This window comes from Ischnura elegans, chromosome 7 (assembly GCF_921293095.1).
Source record: "Ischnura elegans chromosome 7, ioIscEleg1.1, whole genome shotgun sequence".
NCBI lineage: Eukaryota > Metazoa > Arthropoda > Insecta > Odonata > Coenagrionidae > Ischnura > Ischnura elegans.
The window spans coordinates 114430722-114457562 of NC_060252.1; the positions used below are offsets into that span (position 1 = coordinate 114430722).

Genomic DNA, 26841 nt, shown 5'->3' on the forward strand with positions numbered 1-26841 from the left:
ATTGAAGATGGAGTATTGCCAATACTTGACCCATACACTCATTTTTTATTTCATGTTGGTATTCACTCACCTGGACAGCAGCCAGAACTTCAGGGATGGCTTTGCTATCATTCCGAGTTGGTCCAAGGAGGACAAATATTCGATGAGCAGGAGCATCTGACATCATTAGTAAATCATCAGGACTGTTCCGATAATGCGATGCTACAAACAGCTCCACTAGTCTATGAAGGAATGCCTCGGAGGCGGCATGGTGACAAAATAGCGTGTCTCGGTTCACGTGATATAATTCGCAGAGTTCTGGTGGTGGGCAAGAGGAACTCATGGCAAGTCCTTTGGGAATATATTCAGCACCTAAGCAAAGCAAGTTGCCAAGCCACGTCTCAACAGCATCACCAGGGCGATATCGAATCGATTCCGTTAGTTCCACCTGAGAAAATACAAGATATATGTTGCATTAATGCAAGTACACCTCATACACTGGGCCAGAGCCACATTAAGATAATTTTGACTTATTCAGATTCCAATGATTCCTAAAAACTAGAGATGGGTTGGTTCTGGTACCCAATCTTGGTACTGCCGGTTCTTGGCCCTTAGGAGGGTACCAACGACCGATCGCATAAAGTTGGTTCTTCTGAACCAGCACAGAGAGGTGGCCAGGATTTTAGTTTTATGACCAAACACAATATTCAGTTTGTCATCTTCAAGGTCATGGCCAGTCTTGCATGAGATTATTTCATTTTTCATTCACAACTTCAAATATCACATTGTAAGAGCAGCATTTCATTAAAGAGCAGCGGGAAAGTCGAGAGCTGCCTCGAAATGAACTTCTGTCCTAAATGCAGCCATCAGCACGGTTGTGTCATCATCGGCAAAGATGCAAGGCAAGCAACCTCTCTCAGCGACTCAAGGGACGTTGGGGTTGATGGCGGGTGGTGCAGTCAGTCATTATTGGGCAGCGGGATCGTGTGTGCAAATTGGTTGGAATGAAGATGTTTTGTGAGCATTTGGACGAGTTCCCTGCTTCGCTTCCCCCAAACGCATTCACCGTCAACGGAGACAACTTACAATATTGTAAAAGGGCATAATCAACAATTCTTTAAAAATCCTTTATATCTTCAATCTGCTTTTCATTGTTACAATATAACAATTTCATCAGATAGCAATGAAGCCTACCCCTTGCAATGGTACTCAGGCAAACAACAGAATGTCAGAACGGAGTTTATTCACACATGTGAAGTTCCCCGTTGTTTCTTGAAATAGAAGATTATCCAGAATTTTCACTGCTGTAATATGCGATCTGAATCTCATAGGGATAAAGCTATAATTGAGGCAGTTAACCTAAATTTACATTCATAATGGTAAAATCCATCAATTTCATAACTTTTCAGTGTTATCCTTGCCAGTGCCTGAACTCTATTTCAAATACATATTTGGAATGAATGGATTGCTTCACACTCATCACTATGCAGCATAGATTTGTGAAAACTGATTATAAAGCACACTAAGTGATGGAATGATACGAATTGAGTCTTACTAAATGTGGTCTCTTACCCAAGACTCACATCGCAGTCGCAGGATTGCTTTTCCATGGTTTTGAAGTATGCGAAAGTAGAATGAAGACAACACATGGAGGCTTGCTTAAATTTTCGTGCCCCTGGGACGATGCAACGTTCGAATCACTTCTCCAGAGAACAAACTCCCGATTAACAAAATTGCAAAATTTCGGTCTCTGGAGTTTTGTGTAAAAGAGATTCGACTGCAATGGAATGCACAAAAAGGGCATCAAAGCAATGCCCTGAAGAATGAATGGAGTCTATTTAAAACCGTGCAGCTGACATGGATCTTGCGAATTATTGAGAAGTTCACCTATCTAAGTGATTGAACGAAGTACGGCCGTTAAACAGTTGAAAGAAAATTAATTCCCCAAGGCCGTACTCTTTGGTGGGCAGTGGGGAGTGAGAAGTTATAATGCTAACATGGGGAGTAATGGACAAGGTAAGACACTAACAGATAATACAAACACGAAACTCACTCATGCACCTCGCGGATTTGGAGCAAACCCACGAGGTGCGTGATTATGAGCGTGTTTTTCTTTATCTTGTAATTTTGTCTTTTTCTGTTGTGTGAGTGGGTCACTGTCGTGAGCGAGGGCTCCACAAACCTGAGTGAGTGAATGCGTGGGTCCTACATTTGTTCCTTGGAGCAAATCCGCGAGGTGCGTGAGAGAGTTTCGCGTTTGTATTATCTGTTAGTGTCTTACCTTGTCCATTACTCCCTGTGTTAGCAATATAACTTCTCACTCCCATCTGCCCACCAAAGAGTACGGCCTTGGGGAATTAATTTTCTTTCAACAGTTCACCTATCGATCAAAGACTCACCTCATAAAGCACACGTCCAGCATTTGGTGTCGTCATTGCTCCTTTTGTCAATTTTGGGGCCACAGACTCGTTCCTCAATTGCTTCAGCAACTTTGCTGTAAGGGAGCGACCAGTGCCTTCATACCTGAGGAAACAGATTAGAAAGATATGTGAGGCATTACCCATGATGAAACAAGTTCAAAATGGGCACCTATTTATTCCTCCTTACTAAAAATATAATAAAGATGATCTAAAAAATGCACCTAAATTTTGCTTGATAATTATGCAATAGAATAGTATTGAATGCATAAAGTAAAATTTAAAGCCAAAAATATCTGTTTAATCAAGGAAACATACATGATGCATTCCTCAGGTTTTAACTCTAAGAAAACAATGGTGAGCAAATAATTATAATGATGTAATAAAAAAGAGAAGTCAATTGAAATATATTTCGAATCATATATATCACTATCAATAATGTCGGACTATGGTTAACATGTACCAGGTATGAACTGGATTTTGAAATCAAGTTGCACAAGATACAATAATATTTCCACATTACAACGGATAACAATTCAAAACGCAGCATGCAGGGTGTGCAGTCAATCGAAGCAGAAAAATTCACAAAGTATAATTCATCCGGTTTTCCAGAGAAAATTAGCAAAATTCCATGTGGATGACACGTTCGTCCTCTGACCGCATGGAAAAGAGATTCTGGAAGAGTTGGCAGCTCATATCAACAGCATACACCCATCTATCCAGTTCATCATGGAGATAGAGAAGAATGGGCAATTATCCTTTTTCGATGCACTGGTGCAGAAAGGCATCGATAGATCCCTCAGACACTCAGTCAACACCCACGCAAGCCGTTACCTGTACGCCGATTCCCACCACCACGCACATTAGAAGGTATCCATCAAAAATAATCCATTATAGGGCCAGAGTGGTTTCCAACGAATGCGTTCCGAGGGATAAAGAGGACCATGTGAAAGAAGCATTCAGACGTAATGGCAATTCCGAATATTTTATCCATCGCCATTCAAGAATTCCTAAGAAATGCACGGCACAGGATGGTGCAGAGAGAGGGGAAAACATAGAGCCAGTCGCCTACGCTACCATGACATATGTTTTGGGAACTTCAGACAGAATTTCTTGTGTGCTGAGGAAAGCAGGAATCGTGAGGCAACACAGGGCGTTGATGAAGATGAGAGACCTGTTTCCTTCAGCCAAGGACCAACTTGAACACGAAAAGGCATTTACAAAATTCTCTACTTTTGTGGGAAATCTCACGTCGGGCAGACAGGGTAACTTCCCTATTAAAAGAACATAAATGGGCCTATTACATCAAGACATGGAGAAGCTGGCCGTAGCTGAGCATGCATATTCTGAAGAAGGATATAATATTTTAATAAACAAAATGCAGGTATTAGCCAAAGAGAGGTTTTTATCACCGACGACTAACTCGCCAGGCAATTGAAATTAAGAAATGCCCCCAAAATTTTAACCGAGTGGACGGAGTTAAACTCAGCCAGACTGTGAAGAGAATATGTTGAAGGAAACAAAAGCCTTGATGTTTCCAGTATGTTTTCAACTATGATTAACCTGTCCGCTACACCACAATGGAGGAGAGTTCGCTTCGCTCTCAAGGACAGGGCTTCTGACGTCAGCATCACCCCTCCACCCGGTTGGAGTGAGGAGAGTCCACGAGTATATTAATGACAAACAACTTCCGAATTTCATTCATCGACTAACGACGGCCTGCAATGGCTGCAAAAGCTTACGTGACAAAGTCAGGGTTCCCACTCTACCATGGGTTTTTTCCCAGGTTTTCACGGTTTTTCAGGTTTTCACGGTCTCAATGTCGTCATAATCATGGTCCGTTAATAAGCCAACAATAAGACAATCACCGGCCGTATATTAACTAAAAATTAACGTACGTGACAGACGCCGTGAATGTAAACGCAGCAATGAAAAGTGATATCTGTTATGACGTCACCTATCGTTTGCAAAATTCGGGGCCGACTAAAGGCCCAACCGATGCATGGCCTCCTTTAATATGCGAATACCCTAAGGACCTCTTCTGTCTGAACACCGGAAGTCCTTTTTTAATTTCTCGCCAAGTGATTGTTTTTGCACACGTTGTTATTACCGCACAGTAACCAATTAATTTCCCTCACCCAATCTTTCTGAGATCGCAGAAAATATTTTAATAAAACTGTTTATAGAATTTAATAAATCAAAAAATCATTTTCATATAATTATAATGCACTTGGTTTGAAACATATAAAGACAAAATAAATACCTGCTTAAAGACATTTTCACTTTCATTTTATTATTCACATAAACTCAAACGAGGTGAGCGCAGTCTATTGAGAGCTATTACCATAAATTGAAAGCCTATTTGCCGTAGAAATGTTTCCTTAAGTAAAATTCCAATGGCAAACTCATATTTCGAAGTATGCATGTGCCCTCATTTTGTGTGGGAACCGAACTTCGAGTTACAAACCAGATAGTTTTCGTAAATGGTGTATTCTGGGTCCATTAGAAATGCAAGTTATTTCGTTCATCCTTTTTCGAATACAAGTCCATCCCAAGCTATCACTGAAATTGAAACGCTTAGACAAAATAACAGACTTCCACCATTAAAATGGAAAATATCGGTCAATGTGTCATCATATAGTACGGAACAAGTACTACACTTCGAATATTTGTGTGTAGATAAATGCGTAGACAGAGTCTGCGCGTGCCTGACCTTGAAACATGATTAACATATCGAATTTGATCAGTCAATTGTAGTATTATCATCAAGATTGAGATATTTTTAAGGTTTTATGATGAAATTCACGGCTTTTTCCAGGTTTTTTCACGGTAGGTGAAATTCACGACTTACTCATGGTTTAAAGGTTTTCACGGTTGAGTGGGAACCCTGAAAGTACAATGCACACCTGCTCCCAAAAGCCTCCGATCTCAAACCAACTGTTTACATCACTGCATTACGTGCAAATGAGGAATCCACAATGTAAAGCAAAAATATTGGGCACACAGGAAATACTGAGATAGAAAAAAAAAAAAAAAACATTCAACGCACCCATCAATGGTGGAAGCGAGGAAGAGAAGGTGGGGACCAAAGAGAGATTTGACCAATGGGAGAGGGATTGCGGCCGCTTCGTCCACCACCACCAATTCCGCCTGAGCCAGCCGATTCGCATCACTCGGGTGAATGTACTGCAAAAATCAAACATGATAATTATGCAATGCCTACATTACCTAAAAAAAAAAAAAAACGGTGCAGTTGTGGGACTGGCCGACAGAAGTGAAAACTGGAATAATTATTATTTATTTTTTATATAGATTTAATATTATTAAAGAACTAATTTTTCCAATAATACTCATTTTTCAACAAAAATTGAAATTATTTTTTTCAGCAAACTGTTAAGAAACTGCCTTAAATTGTACTGACCTGTATTTTTATAGCGTGTACACTCTTCTGCACGTTCATGCGCAAGCTCTTTATATTTAATGAACTTATACAGTACACACTATAGATTTTTATTTTCAATTTTAATATTTTTAAGACAAAAAGACTTTAACAGTCTATATATTAACAAAGTTTATTTACTATACCTAGTCAGCCTGCGTAGTTGAAATGTCCATTGTAAATTTTTTAAATTATATGAGATTGAGAAAAAAATCCTCCCCGGCGGAGAATCGAACCCCGGTCTCCCGCGTGACAGGCGGGGATACTGACCACTATACTACCGAGGATGTGACACTAAGAGACGAATTTTAAGATGGAAATGTATATCTCGCTGTAGCGATCACGATGTCGGGTCGGTGACGCTCACGCGAATTCTATGCTTTTTCCCCATCCCGCAAAAGTGCTTAACGCCGCTAAAGAAATTTTCACTTCAAAAATGTTTTTGACAATGCTAAGGATGACAAAGGGTAATAATGAGAGGCTTTCCATCCACCCCTCTTCCACAGTAAATTTCCTCATATCTATCACTCACTATGACCTTCACCACAACACTAAACAGATAAAGCCATAAATATATGATTACCTGTATGGTCTGACGGTGGTCATGGAAAATATTTACTCTAACTATAGCTTTGTTGAAGTCTGGATTTGTGGACTGCAACAAATCATAGTCAATATGTTCTTGATATTCAAGGGCATCAAAACCTAGAAGAAAAAAATGGATAAGGCAATAGGATACATGATGACTGGTTCAAGCTGTTTTGCAGGACTTGGATTGAAATTCATAGCATACAATGAGAGAAGCTAACAAATAAGTCCAAATGAGCAAATATATTTTAAAGCCAAAAAATTCACATAAGGTAAAATAGCTGCATATAGTCAATGACAAAAAAAAATCAGTAGGTAATAAATGCGATCTTGGAGAAAGAATCAAAGATGTAGCAGCAGGCAACAGTAGTAAGAATTGAACAAGTTGAACAGTATAAGAAAAAAATGTTCACACTTTCAAAACTCAATTCTTAAGTGTGGCCAGTTACAGTTGTTAGAGGGCACACTGCCAAGATGGAAGATGGCCATAGTGGGATAGGGATAATCAAAGCTCCAACAAATTAAGAGTACAGAGGACTCCATCTTTCTGGGTGAGAAACAAGTTTAACGGACAAGAGTGCAGCCCACTCATAATGTGCCCTCTTTTACCAAAGTCCTGCTTTTAATGAAGTGAAAGCCATTATCCATCAAAAAAGGCCTTTACAATATGTGAAAAATCTTGCATTTAATTATTTTATGCTTTACCGAAAGGAGTTCTGCTTATAAGGAAGTTGGTCTGGCGACAAAGTACCACATTTGCGAGAATTTAAGACAAGGTATTCCCCCACGACTCCAGCAGAAAAGTCTTACAATTGCATGCAAAATTATCATCTTGCAATGTGGGTTGCATAATCTGAATTACGGCCATCCAAGTTTGCTACCAGATAGCATTCAACAAAAAAACTGTCGTTTGAAGAATCAGCATCATAAATTATTTTGTTTTACATATAAAATAAACTGATTTGGGTGTTACTTGGTGGAACGATGAAATGTTCATGGTGAAACAAAACCCAGTACTATACCATAAACTTTTTATTGTTAGCTGTCAACTAGTTTCGACGTCTACACTGTCATTATCAAGACTAACAGGGCAATAGCGTACAACGTCCAGCCTTATATACCCAGCAGTAGTGTGAGGGAAGGAGGGGGTCGGGCATTGTTGGTTGAATGGAGGGTAAAAAACACTAAGTATAAAAGCTGGGGGGGAGGGGGGGTAAGAGAGAGGCTGATAGAAGGTCAGGTGGTAACGAGGTTAATGGGGGGAGAGGAGGAGGATTGTCAAGGAAGAAATCAGATTTTAAAACAGTGGATAAAAAATTAGAACATTTGAATACAGTCTTATCATTTAAAATTTTGGTGTTATGTGCAAGAGTGCATTTGGTGATTTCTAAAATATCCAGTTCTACACTTTTGTCATGTACATGTAAAAGTTTAATATTAAATCACATTTGTGGCTGGATTCGGTCAGGTGCTTAGAAAAATGGGATTGGAGTCTTTCAAACTGGAGTTTTTCTTCTTTCGTGATCATCAACACGAGTTTTAAATCAGTTAGTCTTGATAATGACGATATAAATGTTGAAACTAATTGACAACTAATGATAAAAAGTTTGAGAATAGTACTGGGTTTAGTTTCACCATGAACATTTTACCTATAAGTTTGCAGGAAAAGATGCAGACCGCACTGATCAGATGAACTCCATAATGTGTACAAGTTCACCTGGATTACCCTAGACTAGGCTTAGGAAAGTATGCACTTTTTATTGTCTCCATGCTACTTCTGGTGACTAGATAGTGATTTCATAAATATGATTTCGAAACTTTAATTCCATAACTTCAATTGGCCATTAGTTAAATATTGGCCAGCAGTAACTTTTCTTGGCGACAAAAGTTTTCAGAAAAGGGCATGTTGCATTATTCCTGTAGTATTCATAAGGCTACAAACTTGTGTAAACAATAAGATGTTTCATTTGGTTTGACATAAGCACAAGTTTTACTGCATTTTCGCCTGTCCCACATTATTCTGCTGTTAACAAATTAGGACACATAAAAAAGCCAAGATTGCAAAAGGAATTGAAAACCATGGAACCAAATAGCTGATTCACAAAGCAATCACAGCTAAGCCTGAAATTTGTGCCTTTTTATCTCATAAATAATTTTACTTCAGAAGGATGCAGCCGAAAATATTGGAATAATGGGAAAGAAAACCAAAAGCAATAACTTCATACTTACTTATCCTGTGTCAGTGCCACACTCACAAAAATTTGATGAAACTAGCAATAAAGATTACTTAACACTAGGAGGACGGGAGTTCTGCACTACCTAGAAGGATGGCCAGTAGTCATTTGACCCCTAAAATGTATTTTGAAATAAAACGCCTCATTTTCATCCAATATTCAGTTCTATCGTGTATATTGTTAATTCAGTTCATTAAAAACTCTTTAACTTTATTAAATATTATTTCCAACATCAAAAGCAATAACAATTATTAAAAAAAATTAAAAAATAATTGTAAATTAACTTTTGGGGGGTTGGAGGCCGGGAAATTCTTTTTAACGTACTCGGGCATTTTCAAGGGCCGAGAAGCCATTTTCGGCACCAGTATCCATACAATTCTGTCCCTGTGGTGGGCACCTTAATCAGTAGAATACTATAATAAATGTTGGAGTTATGGAGTGCCAGAGCATAGAGCCAAATGGCCAACATTGCATATTTTTAATCGCATTTTTTGCGATGTTCCACCACCTAAAAGATACATTTTCAATACACCAGCCGAAAGGTATTAAAAAACACCTCCAGATAATGTTTTTTTTTTTTTTGGCCCTCTCAAGCATATTTTATGAAAACATGCATTAGAAATTTTCAAATCAACACCATATCTTCTTGTCCCGATCAAAGTTCTTGAAAACAATTGGAAATCTGCTCCATTAAATAAGGTTTCAAATGCTGCAAACCGCTTTAAAAAATATGTATTCTTGACCGTGATATTTAACCTTTTCCCTACTATACACGTACAGTGAGTCCTCGTTTAACGTCACTTACCGTTCCTGAAAAATGTGACGATAAACGAAATGACGTTCATCGAAGCACAATATCCCATAAGAAACAATGTAAAAAGTGAATATCGGCTCCTAGACCTCACAATTCCTACGCGAAAAAATTTTAGCGTATCATATTTGGGCCATTTCTTACGATGGGAATGCCAAACTATGGCATAAACACGAGTCCCTGTCTTCATTGACGGCAATACCAGCAGCGACGTACAGTCTTCTCCATTTTTGTATCTTCCCGCGTTTGTTTTTTCGGCTTCGCTATGGTGGTCACCTGGGCATCATCATCGCTGAAACATCGTCGCAGTTACAGGAACCAAGATTATTGAGAACACGGCGAAAAAGTGACGACAAATACTCCGAGTTCTACACGGAAAAATTCCTAGAAATCACTTTTCAGGTTCCAGAAAACCGTTATGTCAAGTAAAATTTGCTAAAACTTTACTTGACATTTACGCACTTAACATTTGCGCACCTACCTAAGAATTCATTTTGCAGAAAATTTGCTACAAACGTAATCGAAATTGACAATAAACACACCGTTTTACACTTTGTTTAGACTGACTGTATTACCGCCCACAAAACGAACAACCTGCAACGCCTGCCGCTTCGCATTTTTTCTCGCGCGAAATTTAAAAGACCTGATCAGACCTGACGTTATCGCGAAGCAAAGGTGCGATAAACGAATGACGGTCTCAAAATTTTCGTGACGTTATCGCGAAATGACGTTAAACGGGGTGACGTAGAACGAGGACTCACTGTATATACACGTGTGGACGTTTCCTGACCCGGGAGACGACGGCCATCTATTTACGTGTGAGATTTTCCTAGCAAGGAGAACGAAACCCGTACACGTTTTCTAGCTCTCCCCCTTTTAGGACTGTCGCCGGTTTACGTCGTCTTTGTCTCGGGACCCAACCCTGCGGGGTTTAGGGTTTACTCTTGGAATCCGGGAGCAGGTACCCGGACCCCTCGTCTTTTATAACCCCTCTTAGCAGGAAGGGACAGCGGTCATACAATTGTTTATCTAGTTAGGTTTCGAAAAATATGTTTGCTCATTTCTCAAGAAAAATGAACTAAGAATTGAATTCTTGGTCTTTTGAGAGGCGTTTACAATTTTTAAATGAAACTCTACGATAAATATCAACTTATATCTCGAGTTATGTATAGACATCAACATGGAAATTGTTGCTGCATTAACCCTTATCCGGGCAAGGAGGGTCCAACGGACCCTACAGCCTTTATTTCAGGTTATAACATGAGAACAAAATATCCCAGTGCTGTAAACTTCTGTGACTTTGTTCATACGGATAAATGGAATAAGAAAAATATATATTTAAATTTTAAAAAATATTTCTTTTTTGTTAATGGTAAATTTAAACTTTTCCTAACGTAACCGGGCAAGCTGGGTCTGATGGACCCTTCACATACGCGATCAGTTGTACATCATTATATGGTTAATATAAACGGTATTATGTTGTCATTTTTCAAGTATTATTTGGAAATGTTTACATATACATCTAAATAACCCCTAACTCAGTGGCGTATGGCAGGAGGTGAGTATTCACCAGTTATGCAACACGCTGCACTTGGATACTTACGAGCATATATATCCAGTTTGTGTTAGCTTCAATCACGAAGTTTATTTTTGCTATCAAGGCAGGAAAATGTAATAAGTGAAAATAAAAAAACTAGATTATGTACGCAGAATGTTATTCTAGGTAGCATGGGTGGTAAGATAGGGGCAGATATAGGGGAAGGTGAAAAGGGAATATAGAGTAGGCTGGAGAGTCACTGGTGCATTACGGTTGGAAAATCCTGGTAAAGGAGAGTGAGATGGGAGGGGAATGAACAATACGCAACAAACATCATTATCTCTATCCATAAATGAAGGATGGAGACAGTTTTTTTCATTCTTTCGCTTATTGCTATTGTACCGTGGCGGTCGCTGAAGGGCATATGCTAAGAGAAATATTCCTTCAGTTGGATTGAGTCACCGGGAAACCCCTATAGAATGATCACTAAAACGATCCAGTTGTTTCCAAAAAAAACACTGCTCCTCGGAATTTATTTGTGGCGTCCATTCAAGGGATAAAGGAAAGGATATATCCTGTCATACAGAAAGCATGCAGATGGTATCGCTTCGAATTTGAACGCTCCTGTTCATTATCAGTCTCCTAAAAATCCTCCACCTGTATTCCAAACCCTAACGCATTGATGACAGTCTATCCTTCCCTGTTTTCTCCTTCTCCTGTACTCCCCTCCCATCTTTCCACCATCTTTCACCTCTACATCCTCCATCCTTGTTTCCCATATAAACGACGGCATGTATGAAAAATGAGTAGAGTGCTAGCAAAGTGCTACTGGGCAACGTAGATGAAGGCATATAAGATTTTGCACATAACTGATTCCAAAAATATGGGCTTCTATACGGAACTACCGCCTAAATATGCAATTCTTTTGGGTAAAAGTAACACAGTCATCGGAGTGATGGCAAGTATTTACAAGTTTCCTTCACGAAGACATCATATGCCCATGTAAGTTCTGATAGATGAGTACTGAGGAAGTAATTCGTATTTTTAGAGAAATTCTATGAAAAAACATATTTTTTTTATAATTATTAGATCATGGCTAGACAAAAGTTTTGTCTCAAGATGGCACACAAAAACTGCTGAACTAGTGACGATGATTTGGATGACCAGCCAATCGAAGAGGAGAGTTCCAATGAAGAGCAATGCCTGGTTTGGATTGAAGAGTTGTACAGCACCTCACTGAACCATACCAAAATAAGAGCAGAAATGAAACGAGTGACAAACATTTCCCTGTTATAAAGTTTGCATAGAGCCTTCTGAGTTATAATGGAACTATGGGAAAGTATTAGCGATTTATTCCAGGAAAATTTCAAGCCAATAAAAGTGGTAAAGTCGTTTCTTCATTGTTTGGTTTCACCAAAAATGGTATGTTTGTGCCCAAGATGAAAAGTTGGCTGGTAGTTCTTCAATGATTCATGCATCATAATGAAATTATTGAAGATGTCATTGCTAAACCTGAAATTATCAGTTACTACAACTGCACCAAAGGTGAAGTCGATTTCCTTGACCAGTTGATAAATACGCACATGAGTAAAAGACGCACAAATAGTTGGCCTTTCGCGTTTTTCATGAGTGACTTGCATGTGAGTAGAGTAGCAGTGTATGTTGTGTGGATGAATACTGATCTAAATTGAAATGTTGGTAAACATTTTTCAAGAAGACTATTAATTCAAAGTTCCTCCAATATTCTGGTTAAGGTCCACATTGAAAGAAGATCCAACTTGGGTTTGTCTGGGAACACAGGCTAAGGACTTTTTGATGAAGGAATTTCTGAGCCAAGACATTCATCAAATTATAGTATGACAAAAAATGAGATAATAGATATGCCCATAATAGAAACAATATGAAGAAAAACAAATGTGTAACAACTGTGAGCAATCGGTACGCAATGAACATAGTGAGGTAAAACGTTTAAATCAAAAGTGAAAAAAGCTTTGAGGGGTAGCCTATCCTGGACTCGTTGATAAAATTTTGTTTTTTCCCTCAAACAATAGGTTTTGATGTTCTACAGTGTCTCGTTTCATAAGTAAACAATATTTAATTATCCCTTATGTTAATTAATTCTAAATTTAAATTATTTCCACCAGGGATCAATTACATGAAGGATGAATCATAATTTTTTTAGATTCCAAATTTTTGTTACTAATTAACATGCAAAAATTTTCATTTATGAACATTAAAAAATATTTTGAAATCATTGATTTTGTATTAATTTGCACTATTTGACAAAAAACAATGATATTTATGCTAGCAGGTTGGCCCACTTGAGCAAAAAGAAAAAATTAACAAGGAGGGTCCATTGGGCCCTGCTTGCCCGGTTACGTTAGAAATTTGAGGTGCCCGGATAAGGGTTAAATGCATTAACATTGGCCTTAGAGCTTCCTTTAAAATTTGACAATGCTCAGAAAAAATGAGGAATTCAATTCAGAGTCTGCAATTTACGTGCAAGCAACAATTATCCATTTGCTAAATACATATAAGATATACATAAGTTGACCGCGAACCAATGCGCAGGTATGGTCGTAATCACGGAAAGGAGGGAGCACAACTACTCTCGGAGTCCGAGATAATGCCAAGTCCCAGCGTGGAGGGGTCGAAAAAGGTTCAGCGAGACTCTTCTTAACGAATGCCCTCCAAAAATGCTCCTTACCACGAGAAAGAAGAGTCTCTTGGGGCTCAGTACAGCAGTATGCTAAGACGAAAACTCCACCTTCTCGAGAGGGTTAATAAGATCTAGGTTATGAAGTACATACAAGTCTCGGCTGATTGGGAGATGGATATTTGGGGGTCTATCATAAGCAATTTTTTTATTTGTATAGTCATGCTAAGACTAAAACTCTGCCGTCTCGAAAGGGTTAAAAAAGAGTGAAAATCGTATTTTCGATCTAGCCGGCCCTGGTGGGCATCTAGCGGGCGGGAAATGTAGGGATGTTCGTCCTATTTGATCCCAAATCGCATAACCTAAGTACGGGAAAAATCCTGGAGGGGGGACTCCAGGAAAATGAAACAGTTATTTGTAAACCTGATATGGTGTTGATGAAAAATAATATCTCTAAGAGCACTAAATCTTGGCTGACAGACAACTTTCATGGGATACATGTGAGTTTCCAGTGTGGGTAATACAATAATCATTGACCTTAAAATATCATATATGCATGAATTTCACGCAAAACAAAGATTGAGAATATTTTATTTCCCTTTGCTACTCGTAAATATCGAAAGAGTGAGTACAACATGTCACTACGCCTAGGTTTTGAAATACAGGTAGGAGCTCATGGGACGAAACTGGCATTGAACCGGGTACTTGCGGGTTTCAAATCAAGCAAATCACCTTCCACATTAGCCTCTTGCTGATTATATGATATACATAGCACAAAGGAGCCCACGGGCAAGAAAAAAGTAGAAAATAGCACGAAAACAAGTTGAGGGTCAAATAACTCCCAGCCATCCTTCTAGGTATAACCTGTCATAAAAATTAAAAACAGAAAATTATAGTTGAATTAACACTAATTTATCACAATATAGTCCAAAATGAAGAAAGTGAAAAAGATTCAAAATTTAAAAAAATATTTCAATATTAGAAAAATTAATTTCAATTCTGTAAATGGGTCAAATGACCCCTGCCGTCTTTCCAATGTTAAAAAAAAGAAATGGTGCTTTTAACATGACTCTCAGGATTAATTTGACAATTTGGGCATGTTGGAGTGGTTCCAAAAGTACATGAAAGGGAGCAGAAATTCTTGTTATAATGAAAGAAAAGATTTGTCATGACTGCAACACCCACGCAAATATAAGAGCCACATGCGCAACTATTAATTAGATTTTTTCGAGTCTTCCCTCGTATATTGCCTTCTAGAATGGCCTAGGTTTGGCAGCAAGCATTTTAGATCTTATCACCCCACATGAGGGTCAGGCCTGCCTGTGTTGTCACCACATCAAACCTTGACTTATTTCGGCTCTGGAATGTACACTTTTTCAACTAAACTATGTACTAATGGTACATTACCTTTGAAAACAAATTCAAACAAAGTCCTCAAGTTCTCTGGACTAGGTGCAGTGACAAATATGTTTGAGTAACCAAAGGCAACAGCTGCTGCAACAGCAAGGCCGAGGGCTGCTGACTTTCCTCTTCCTCTGGCAGCGGTGAGTGAGACAGTAGTGCGAAGGGATTTTTCCGAAATGCCTTCCACAAATTTTAGGAGAGCCTTCCCCTGTACATTCAAAAAAATACACATTAGATGACATATTTAATATCTTATGATCTGCAAACTCATCTCACCTTCAAAAGCCACTCCTAGTTAGACAACTAGTTTTTACATGCCAACTCTAGAGAATAAGACACAGGTATACACATATGTGCTATGCGTTGGAAGGAAAAAATCCTACCAACATTAACCTTGGTACAAAGACCACATTGATATTCAAATACCCTACTGCTAATACAACAGCAACACACATTTTATTTCTAAAAATATTTTTGAAAATAAATCAGATTAAGGGACAATATGAAAGAAACTGTTGTGGAGTGGACTGCACATATGAAAGATTTCCAAGCAGATTGAGATTAGGAATGGATGGATCTATTTATTTGACTAATATGGACCTATTAATTTGATTAATAAACCAGAGAGTTTAGATAATTTATTATCATTTTTAAGAATTATAACACTTTTGTTAAAAAAATTTTTCACAGCCTCGGGCAATGCTGAATGAATGTCTATTACGAAGTCCTATTAAATAAAATTCCTATCCTCTTGCGGATAGTATAACAACAAGAGCTTTCAAAATAGGGCAAGAATACAAACATTTGAGAAAAATAAGAGTAAATCAAAGGAGGAAAACATTAAAAAAAAAAATAGTTTTCGGAAGACAAAAAATTTTAATTTCATCGCTAGTTTAGAGTCTATGTCGCCGACTCATGGCCCAATAAAGCGGCATGCTGTCCCAATTAAGTGGAGAATACTCTGGGATATTCCTCTATTGGGTTCTGTTCTTCAAGACCAGCCCCAATTATGCGGCTGCCCCAAGTAACCAGTGGACCCATTAAACGGAATCTACTGTATTTGCTTTTGTTTCCGACTATCTTTTTTATCTTTAAAGGCATTTTTTGAAGTTTTCGGTAGTTATTTGTGAAAGAATTTTTTTAAAATCTTTTTACTGTAGGTTTTATGCTGTAACAGGTTGCAAAATAATTATGCAACCCTTATCTCTTTTAACTTGTAGTTAAATATAAATTATCTTATGGCTACAGAATTTCCTGTCAATTCTATACAACATAATCAAATAATGAATTGAAATATTATTTTTAATTTTAGGAATTTGTGGTGAGTAGTGATAACCTGCTGTTATGTACGGTTAAGATTGTCATTTGTTTCCGACACCTATGAAGTTTTTAACAGCAGTCGGCCTAACCGCCATTTATGTGGCCCTCTATCGCTGAATGACTGGAAAAAAGAACAAGGCTCTTGTCAGCCCCTTTCCAAAATAACCTTTACAGGTTAGTATTTGTAGTTCCTTCCATATCGTCGGCTGAATATTTGATATTTTAATTGGCTATTTTCATTGTGATTGAACAGCGTAGGATATGATAAATACATAGGATATGTTTTTATACTGGCGAATATGAAGTAAATTTAAACAAATACAAATGACATATGAAATTCGGATGATATTTCGTGCAATATCATTGTTGAAGGTGTATACGTCGTGCATGAATTAAACAGCACTCAAACGGAAAAACACTATTAGACAGAAGCACTTTTATTTATTAATTTCATTGAAAGCTGTGTGATGGCATCTAGTCAACTTTTTTGAAAAATGTCTCCAATGAAGGCTGAACTATATCTTTCTTCTTCTTTTGAAAAAGCAGAGCCTATGGCAAGCAGTGTCTCTCTAAAAAAAAATCACCTTGTTTAAAGTCAACAAATATTGTCCGCATATACTGCCATATGAGGCAGTTGAATGTTAGATGCGTAGTTTTCCGCGGCGTTGTCTAGATGATGTCTCCATGTTTCTGGGTTTCACCACATTGATTTTCTTTGTGACAACAGTTTCTCTGGTATTCCAACCGGCGTCTTCAGGTCGATGAATGTTGTTGAATGTTGTTTGCGCAGTAAACATCGTGGGAATTTCAAAAATATTACAGACAAACATTCCTAAGTCCGACTTTAGCATTCGAAAGTCAAGAAACAGGTGTCAATTAGGAATGTAAGAAAGTCAAGGACATAGGCAGTCTATTGAGCAAGTTTATTCTCCTCCAACACAACATTTTAGACTGCTGATTTTGAAAATGTTGTCACAAGGTCGTTTATTAATCAAAAAAGAATAGTAAATTGAAAGCAATGGTGGTATGAAGGCTTGCATCATTTTCTTGGCATGATTCAATTATGTATGGTTTAAGTAGGTGTGTAAGAAATACTCTGCACAACCTTTGTCTGATGTTAAACTACACAGTATTATCGATACGATGTTTATGAGTAGTCATGAAAATACGCGCATTATGTCAGCCACGATATTTTTACGTAACTTCTCCTTCCCCTTAATTCCCCCAGTAAGTTTTTTCCTCCAAAGTTGCACTATAATTCCCGATTTCACAGTTTTGATGCACCACAGTCAGACGCACTGATTTTTTCAGCTACTTACTCCAGCATCACTAGTTTTGTCAGCAAATTTTTGGCCACTGTTCTTATAAATGAATTCCATTTGCTCATGGGGACTGAGCCTGATGTTAGCAATTTCAAAAAGCTTCGTATTTTCAAGTAGTGCCATGTATTTACCATGGACTTTTCGCCAAGGACGACAAGTTCGCTTCCTATTATCAAAATTTTGTACGCAATATCCTGCTTTGTATAATCCAGACTCTACTGTACATAGAATAGCCAAAATTGTTAAATGAGTATGATAGAATACAGTAGAAACTTAGGAAACAATATTTTTTACCTGGTCCAATGTACGACAACAGGAAACTAGAACTCCAACGGGTTGTGTGTCTTTTAGGCTCTCTTTCAATGCTTCAAGATCAGAGTCAACTTTTTCCTCTGTCTTGGAGAGTGGTTCTACAGAGAGAACATGGGATGAGAGAGGGAGAACTCTGAGTTGGTCGTCCACAACCAAGCAGCGAGAACAAGTGGCCAGAGAAAGTAAAAACCTAAAAAGAGAAAAGGAATAAGAACCATTAAAAATTAACTGAGTTAAAATTTAACATTAAAATAGTAGAATGCAATGATCTGTTACATTAGAAAGAGCTTATTTATAATTACCATTCTAAATCATTACATACAGTCGGATCCGGATTTAAGGTCTTCGCATTTAACATTTTTCCGCATTTAGCGTTTATTTTTTTGCGTCCCGATTCATTCCCTATTAAGACAATGTAAAAAATTATCCGTATTTAGTGTTTCCGCATTTTGCGTTTTTCCGCATTTGTGGTCGTAAAAATTTGTCCCGCTCAAGATTTTTTTGCCTGATTTTACGTTTTTTCATGACAGTTCATCCAAATCTTCGAATTTATGCTCATCAACAAGAACAGTCTCATGAAAGTTAACCAAGAGTCGATAGAATCTACCGAGGAACGCTTCTTCAACTGCTTCCTTCCGCGAGCGCAGCGCTGCGACCTTCAACTCGCAAGTTGGGTGATTTGTCTTCTCGTAACGTTTCGCTCCCCTTCTGATCCAAACACCAGGCACTTTTTGTATCAGATCCGATCTAATGGAGCAAAGTCATTCCTTAATATCCTCGAACTACCTTATCCTTCACTTCTTGAACTTGACTTTGATGATTCGTGACGACTGGTGACACGAGTTATCCTCCGAGGGCCGCTACAATAATGGTTTTCTCGTTATGTTTTCAATTGATGGCTTATGCCCCTTTCAACTCTACTCCCTACGGGCAGTCGATTATTAGCCCAATACTTTTTCAGTCATCTACTTTCCTTTTCAAAAGAGGAGGCCCATTATCATATGCGCAGTTCACTAGAAGATTCTTTCTATAATCCATTCCAAGGTCAGTTTCCACGGAGGAACAGCGAAAGAACAGAGGAAGCGTTTCCCCTGTCATGACCGTGAGTGAGAGCATCCTTTCCCTACGGAACAACATTATTTTACATCGTAATTTAGATATCCCGGAGCCAATTTATCGACATGCGCCTGGTTGATATCGCTGTCGATTCAAAAATATTTATCTGGTGCTAATTAATGTCAAAAGAGAATGACAATCGGAGTTTTGACGAACTATCACGGTCCATGACTCTAAATAAATCGCTCATGCTGGAAAAAAAATCACCGCATACTCAGGGTAGAATAGATGAGCGCGGAAAAATACGAAAATTCGGCAGGTATCCCTTGGTGGTTGACTTCGACATCATAACCCTGACGAAATTGCCAAACTCCAGAGGCACTGACAATTTTTCGGATGAAATCCAGTTCTGTTGAAGGTTAAACCTTTTCACTTAACAGAGTTTAGCTAATCGTTATTCAAGGTCTACCCAATTTTATTAAAAGCTGCCGAGAAACAAGGCGAGTCGGAGTCAAGGTGATCAGCGCGCCGCGTAAGCAACTTCTCCCGGCTCCATTCGACCTGTATAAGGCCGCGGATATATGACAACGAATCTGGTGTTATCATCGAGTTGAATCACCATCGCCTTGTACGCATACTAAAATAAGATTCTACTTTTTTGGATGACCTCGAAATCCAAAATTTGCGCATAGGAGGCTTTTTAAAGGCTCATAAATCCCTTGTTTTGCCGAGGCCACAGAAAACGTTAAGTTGGCAAAATTCCAGAAAACCTCCCTATTACTAGATATTGGGTAGTTGAGAATTCGGGATTAGCGATCTTCTGATGTCCCTTTATTTCACTCATTCCTCATGATTTTTCGAGTACCTACTTACACCTTTTCTTATTACATTAGAAATGCCATAGTCACCTACATACAGAAAAAATTTTAATTTCATCGAGACCACTGAAATTTGCATAAAAATGGAATCACTAATGTCCATAATAATAATCTGTGTGGGAATGCTTTTAAGTTGATGTTTATTAGAATTTTCTTAAAATATTTCATTAAAACAATTGTCATCCTCTCATTACTTATTTTTACTACCCATTTTTTTAGCTGATCCCTGAAAAGTATTATCCAACCTTCATAGGGCAGAGAACATTTCATTAAAGAATTTTTTGCTGCATGCAGCACCTTTTAGTTACTTAAAATTATATATTTTTTATTCATAAAAAGCCATTCCAATCATTACAGACCCTAATACCTGAAAAAAATGGCAGGTCCTCATTTAGTGTTTTTCCACATTTAGGTAGTGTTTTAAATTTTGTCCCCCCCAAAAAACCTTAAATCAGGATTCTACTGTTTTATATATACCAGCAGCATTTGACAAAGTTGTTTTATTTCAGTTAAGGCTTTGAATAAAGAGAGAGAAAACTTTATTATTTCCCACACTATTTTATTTTCTCATCTGGTTTCAATGCATCTCACATCATTTTAAAGTTGCATTTTTTCACACAGCACCAATCACTAAGACAAATCAAAAAACATGCAGCATTAAAACCAGATGAATGATTCAAACAGCATGGAAATATACAAAGTATTCTTTTTTTTAACAAAATGATGTCCATAATGTGAACTCGTTCACTGTAGCCAGATGCTACGGTCAATTCTTCCTTTCCCTGAAAGAATTTTTTTGTAGAAAAATAAGATGTCCTAACACTAGCAGCAATATAAAATTAATAGTTATGGGGCTCAAAAAATGGAGAGTTACCCTTCTTTATAGTTCATTAAATTTTACAAATAAAATAAGCAATAATTAGAAAAGTACTAAAAATATTTAATACACAATGCAAATATATGGTTAAAGAAACTGTTTATTCAATGCAATTTGGTGTAAAAAAATGAAAACAATGAAAAAGATAAAATGGTAAGTATATATAAACTCCAAAATTATATGTATCTCATCCATAACTATTGAAAAATAATAATGACACACACTTATGTAGAGTGCCGAATATGGACGAAAAATAAAGCGAGGTTTTGTGGGCATAACTTCCATTTAAATACAGTAAACTCTTGATTTTACGAAGTCAGTGGGACCGGAAAATTGGCACTTCGTAAAATCGAGTTTCGTAAATTCAAACCTTTTTCATAAGTCACGAAAAAAATGTTCGCTTTTGTTTCTTCCGCCGTTTTTTGTCTTTAGTGGTCTTATTTAAATGTTTTCGGTGGTTATTCTCGGTATAAATCATAGAAAAGGCTTTTTGCTATCAATTTATGATGTGAAAAATTGTTAAATAATTATACCACCATAAAATTCCCATTTCTTGTTCATACTTCAACATCAAGGATCGCTAAAGAAATTCGCGACCAGTTTTGAAAACGTAATCAAATAATGAATTTCAATGTTTATTATAAGAATTAACAGTAATAAATTTGTGGTTAGGAGCCAATAGCTACTATTAAGTATGCAAAAGATAGATGTTTGTTTCTGACACCCACGGAATTTTAGCGGCAGCCGGCCTCACCGCCATATATGTCGCCCTCTATCGCTCAGTGACGAGAAAAAAAAAGAAAAACAAGGGTCTTAGCCCGTTTCCAAAATAACCTTCGTAAGTAAATATTTCGAGTTACTTCGTATTTTCAGCAGAATGTGCTCTATTTTCACTGAGATTCAATTACGATCATAAATAACGTAGGATGTGATTATCTTCTGGCGAATATTTGAAGTAAATTCTGTTTGAGTTCTCCGTCCGACTACTGTGTTCCATCATCTTCGCAGACGTTGCCATAAAAGACTTAATTCTTCATCAGGACTGTATTCTTCATACCGGGTGTGAGGTGACCTGTTCATATAGTATGTTTCTCTCCTTTTATGCCGACAGGAGCAAGGTTCCAACCGGAAAACGACAGGAGAAACATCTTACAGTATCGGAGAAATATAGATAGAAACGTTATTATCCACATTAATTGTTTTCCTACAAGAGACGTTTTATCATTTCTCAACGTGGTTAAGTATTGGTTCGCTAGCGTGAATTCCCAAAAAATGACACGCAAAAACCTGTACCGTCACCTCATTTAGTTTTCGTGTTCCTTTCTCCGCCGTATTGAAAGTTAGGCAAAGGATCATTGACATAGAGAAAAGATTTTCTTAGTTTTAGCACTAAAAAATAGTCGCGCCATAATCGTAAATAAATATAGTGTGGAAAGAGCAAAGAAATTAATTTCAATTGAAAAGTCAGCTGAGAAGAGGAGAGATAATTATAAGCGCGGCACCATTTTCCCGATAGTGGAAGATACTTCTTCCGCCTCTCTCCGGTTAATAACTTCCCCCCGTTGCAGGTAAAGATGAACCATGCCCTTCTCCACAATCGGGGAACGTTCCCAGTGGGTGGGGTGAATAAGAGTGGGATGGGGATTGCCTGAGGGAAGAAGTGTGGTCAGCACAAGGACTGGTGAAGGGGGCAGGACAAAGAAGGGTGGGGAAATGGCCTTCAGCTCTGCCTCAGTCTACTTTTGGGGGCCGTATTTTTTTGCAACGCACACAAGCTCAGTCTCCTTAGGGAGGGAGTGAATGGGAAATGCTGGGGAAGGAGGGGTTTGGGATGCGTAAGGTGGGTGTCAGCAAGATCAGCCAAAGGCGGCAGGAGGGAAGGGACAAAAGCTTTTGAAAGACAGAACCCCAGCATGGGAGAACGGGGAAGCGTGTGAGAAGAAAGTTCATGGCTAGACTTGGAAGTGCGTCTTCATTACGAGAAGCCTGAAATATAAATTGGCGGTAAATAGAGCCCAGTACTTAAGATATTTAAGTTGTTCATTCACAAAGGCCAATATATACACGAAAAGATATTATGGCGCGGATTGCATGTATCAACGTCCATTTCGGGATGTTATTAATTTCTGTTTCCATTTATAAAAGTAGCAAATAGATTTGAAAGAATGATAATCATGAATAAAAATATCTAAATCGATATCCAAACGCACATGAGCAAAATAGATGAATGTATACATACCGATCCATCGCAAGTAATACCGCTCAAGCTTCTTCCGGTATAGGACTTTAAAATCCTGGATAATGCCTTGGTCCAAGGGCTGGGACTTGCTAGTCGAGTTCGGGGGTAAAAAGAGGACTCGTACATTAGCCAATTTTAGATCTTCCACGTATTTATGAACGGTGGCATTATCCATTATTAAAACAATTTTGCTGTTCTCTCCAGCAATTTTTCTCTGTAGACGTATAACAGTTTGCTGGAAAATTTCTCGGGTCATCCAGCTGTTTTTATTTTCATGGTAAAAAACGGGGAGGGCTTCCAATTTTACATGTTTTAAGCACCGTGGCCTTTCAAATTTCCCAATGACAACGGGCTTATTTTGTCCGTGCCCGTTTGGTTGACGCACAGCCCCTCAGTAACACGCACTTTACTCTTTTTCCCCCCGTGGCACCTTTGCCCTTTGAAACCCAGGGTTGCGTCAGGTAATTCATTAAAAAATAGCCCAGTTTCAGGGGCCAGCGAGGGTGAGCTCGTCGAGGAGAGGGTCCCGGATTAGGGACCCTTCGAAGTGCTTCGGCGAAAAGTTGTCAAGTAGTCTTCGAAGTACGTTCACAGCAGTGCAAAGGGTTAATTAGGGGTGCGAAATACTCCGCTCGACCTTCCTGACATGTTAAACTACGAATTATTGTCGATGCTATGTTTACGAACACGCACGTAAATAGGAGCATAATGTCAGCCGCGATATTTTAACTGAACTCCTACTCCCCCTAAATTCCCACAGTGAGGTTTTTGGCGACCCATTTCTCTCCAAAGTTGCATTATCATTTACGATTTCGCACTTTTGATGGACCACAGTTGGAAGCGCTGATTTTTTAGCTACTTACGCCGGCGTAACTAGTTTTGTTGACAAATTTTTCGCCGTAGTTCGTATAAACGAATGCCATTTGCTCCTAGGGACCGAGCCGAGGTTCGTAAATTCAAAAAATTTCGTATAATCGAAACTTCGTATAATCGAATAGCGCCATGTATTTAGCATAGGCTTTTCACCGGGACCGCAATATCACTTCGTATAATCGAAAACTTCGTAAAATCAAGAGTTTACTGTACTGCTATTTACAAACGGGGCACACTGTATGAAACAGGGAAGGGTGCTGAGGGCCATACCTACGATCACAAGACTTGGAAGTGAATATGAGTTACTGTGTGAAGGCGGAGAAGTGGGCTCCCGGACCGACCAGCACAGCACGTCAATTGACGTGCTCCGCACTGAATGTGAAGACCTGACAGCTGTCGATTCCATGCACAGGCATCCCTTTCACCCAATCATAATTTTTATTGCATAAATTGAGCTAGTTCATCACGTGGAAGGTGCAAATGTTTGATATTAAGTAATGTACTTCATGGGAAAATAATATCTCAGCAGCTTTTGATTAAGGGAACATTGAAATGTCTTTTTGTGACAACATTAATAGTTTAGCACTTTTTTCCACAAGTTATTCCAAACAATATACATAATATTGCTGCTGTTCAAGGTTCAACTAAACATGCAATTGACAAATCGCACAGAGCTAAAACGTAAAGGATATGGGCCATTGCTGATGTATACTGTGGGCATCCTCTTCCTGTTAAGCATCTCAATATGACACTCTTATTTCACTTTGATGATCGCAAAGACTGCTCTTGTAAAAGTCTTAATCAGCAAGATGTGTTGACTGTGATTGAGAACCATATTGCAGAAGACTGACCCTTGTGCCCCCACCCCCCAAAAAATCCTGAACTACCACCTATGACTTTCTTCAATTTTCAGATTTTGCACCGTTCAAATAGCTGACTCATCTGAAATATATGAGTTATGATCTACATGCATTATTCATTTTAGACTTTTTATATCTTATTTATCCCAAGCAAAGTAAGAGCAGAATCCTGTGATAAATTTAGAATGTGGTCAAATGTAAGGTGAACCCTCAGTCAGGATCCACTTTCGTCATTTCACTAACAAATGTTTAAGTTTTCGCTACACTGAAAGTGATGTCATACTCTCAGCAAATATTCCACCATCTATTGTGGAGCCTTAGACTGCTAGCAAAAAAAAAAATGACTGACCTTTCATTGAATCGACACACGACATCCTGATGTGATTCAGTTCGATATCTCTCATGAACATCCATGCTGAGTGTATAGAGCTGACGTAGGGAAGTGACAGACTTTAAAAGCACGACAATTATGCCACCACCTTCAACTGTTTCCACTGTGCGAGCCAGAAGGTTAGGTGTCATTGCTTCAAAGTCCTGAAAAATGAAAATATAAGACTAAATTTACAAGTTGAGAAATGGCGCACATAATTTAACCACAATAGCCTGCAGGAAAGAACAAAATGACAGAGATGATTCACAATTCTTGCTAGAATTTTATTTTCGAGTAATGAACGGATTGCTCAAAATCTGATTTGATGAATGATGACAGTTCTTTTTTGAACCTCCAATTGCTCAGAATCACAAGACAATACAACACTCACTGAATTGCTTCAATTGAACATAGGCATGCCTCTATCTTTATCCTAATAAAAGAAAAAATTTAAAAAAATCAATTGTAGCTAGAGGTGAGACAGATCCTATATGACACACCTTAAACAAATCAACAATCAAAACAATCACTGCACTATAAATCACCAAGCAAAGCAAGACAATTAAAGTGATGCTTAAACATTAAAAATGCTATGCTAACATGTTTTGGGATCAAAAAGGTATGTTCCCAGTGGATTTCTTGCAGCCAGGGACAATAACAAATACAGCAGCTCTGTGAGAAACAATGAAAATTGCGCAGAGCCATTCAATACAAAAGAGGAGAAATGCAGATAGCTGAAAGTGTTATGACAGAGGACAACGCTTGCTTCTCAGCACTGTTGTAGCACAACTGCTCCTTTAGCAATTTCAATGGGATATTTTTGATCACCCGCCTTGCAATCCTGACATAGGATTTTGTGACTTCTAACATTTTTGTTGAAATAAAGATATGGCTGCGAAGGAAGTGCTGTCAAACAGATGATGAGCTTCAAGAAAATAGTAAAATTTATTGAAAGTCATTTTTGGCAACAGTCCATAAATAAGATATTGTAAAGAATGTCCACATGGTCAATACTTCAGACAAAATTGCAATTATGCTGAATCGGGAAATATATCACAAGTAAGCTTGATTTTCAGCAATGAAACAAATATTTAAGCAATCGTTTGTCTTCTTTGACCTAATACAGGTTAAATAAACTTCCCTGGTAACATAATCCCAATAGTGAATCTGAGTTATTTTCTGCCTGTCCACCCTGGCCCACGAGAAATTTCTCTCACATGAATCCAGACTATGCTCATGAACATACAGTTAAAATTAACTAATTCATAGTCCCCAAGTGAATACATTACTAAGCAAGCATTGACAAGTAAAAATAAGGAATAAATGATGGATAGCTATACACTGTCTTGTTGACGTTCCTACCAGAGTGACGCCCACTTCCAAAACTTCAATTGACTTTATGGTGACAAGTATTGATTCTGAAAATGCCTCAACTTTAGTTGTAGATCTTGGTATATCCGACCACTGTATGGTAATGACTGACTTTAACCTGGAAATACAATCTAAGGATGTTAGGAAATCCACCTTCAAATTATTCTCACCTGAATATCTTTCATGTCTGAAACACTCCTTAGCCATCGAAACTTGGGAAGGAGTATACTCACTTAACAACTTCAATGACATATACACCCAATTTCATGACAAACTACTCTATCATATTGATTATTGC

General features: G+C 38.1%; 1 protein-coding gene and 1 non-coding gene across 3 annotated transcripts in view; both read right to left on the reverse strand.

Annotated features, from left to right (window-relative positions):
* The window catches only part of LOC124162938 (RNA cytidine acetyltransferase), an 82436-nt gene that overhangs the window by 50494 nt on the left and 5101 nt on the right, over positions 1 to 26841 (reverse strand). For both annotated transcript variants that reach the window (XM_046539695.1, XM_046539696.1), the window contains exons 4-10: positions 25152 to 25336; positions 18002 to 18209; positions 15069 to 15273; positions 6419 to 6540; positions 5446 to 5582; positions 2379 to 2502; positions 71 to 427 (exon numbers count right to left, since the gene is read on the reverse strand). In XM_046539695.1, the coding sequence (XP_046395651.1) occupies positions 71 to 427; positions 2379 to 2502; positions 5446 to 5582; positions 6419 to 6540; positions 15069 to 15273; positions 18002 to 18209; positions 25152 to 25336 (1338 nt within the window). The remainder of the gene's footprint in view (positions 1 to 70; positions 428 to 2378; positions 2503 to 5445; positions 5583 to 6418; positions 6541 to 15068; positions 15274 to 18001; positions 18210 to 25151; positions 25337 to 26841) is intronic.
* On the reverse strand, positions 6051 to 6122 carry Trnad-guc. Its single transcript has one exon. It is a non-coding gene; the product is annotated as a tRNA-Asp (tRNA).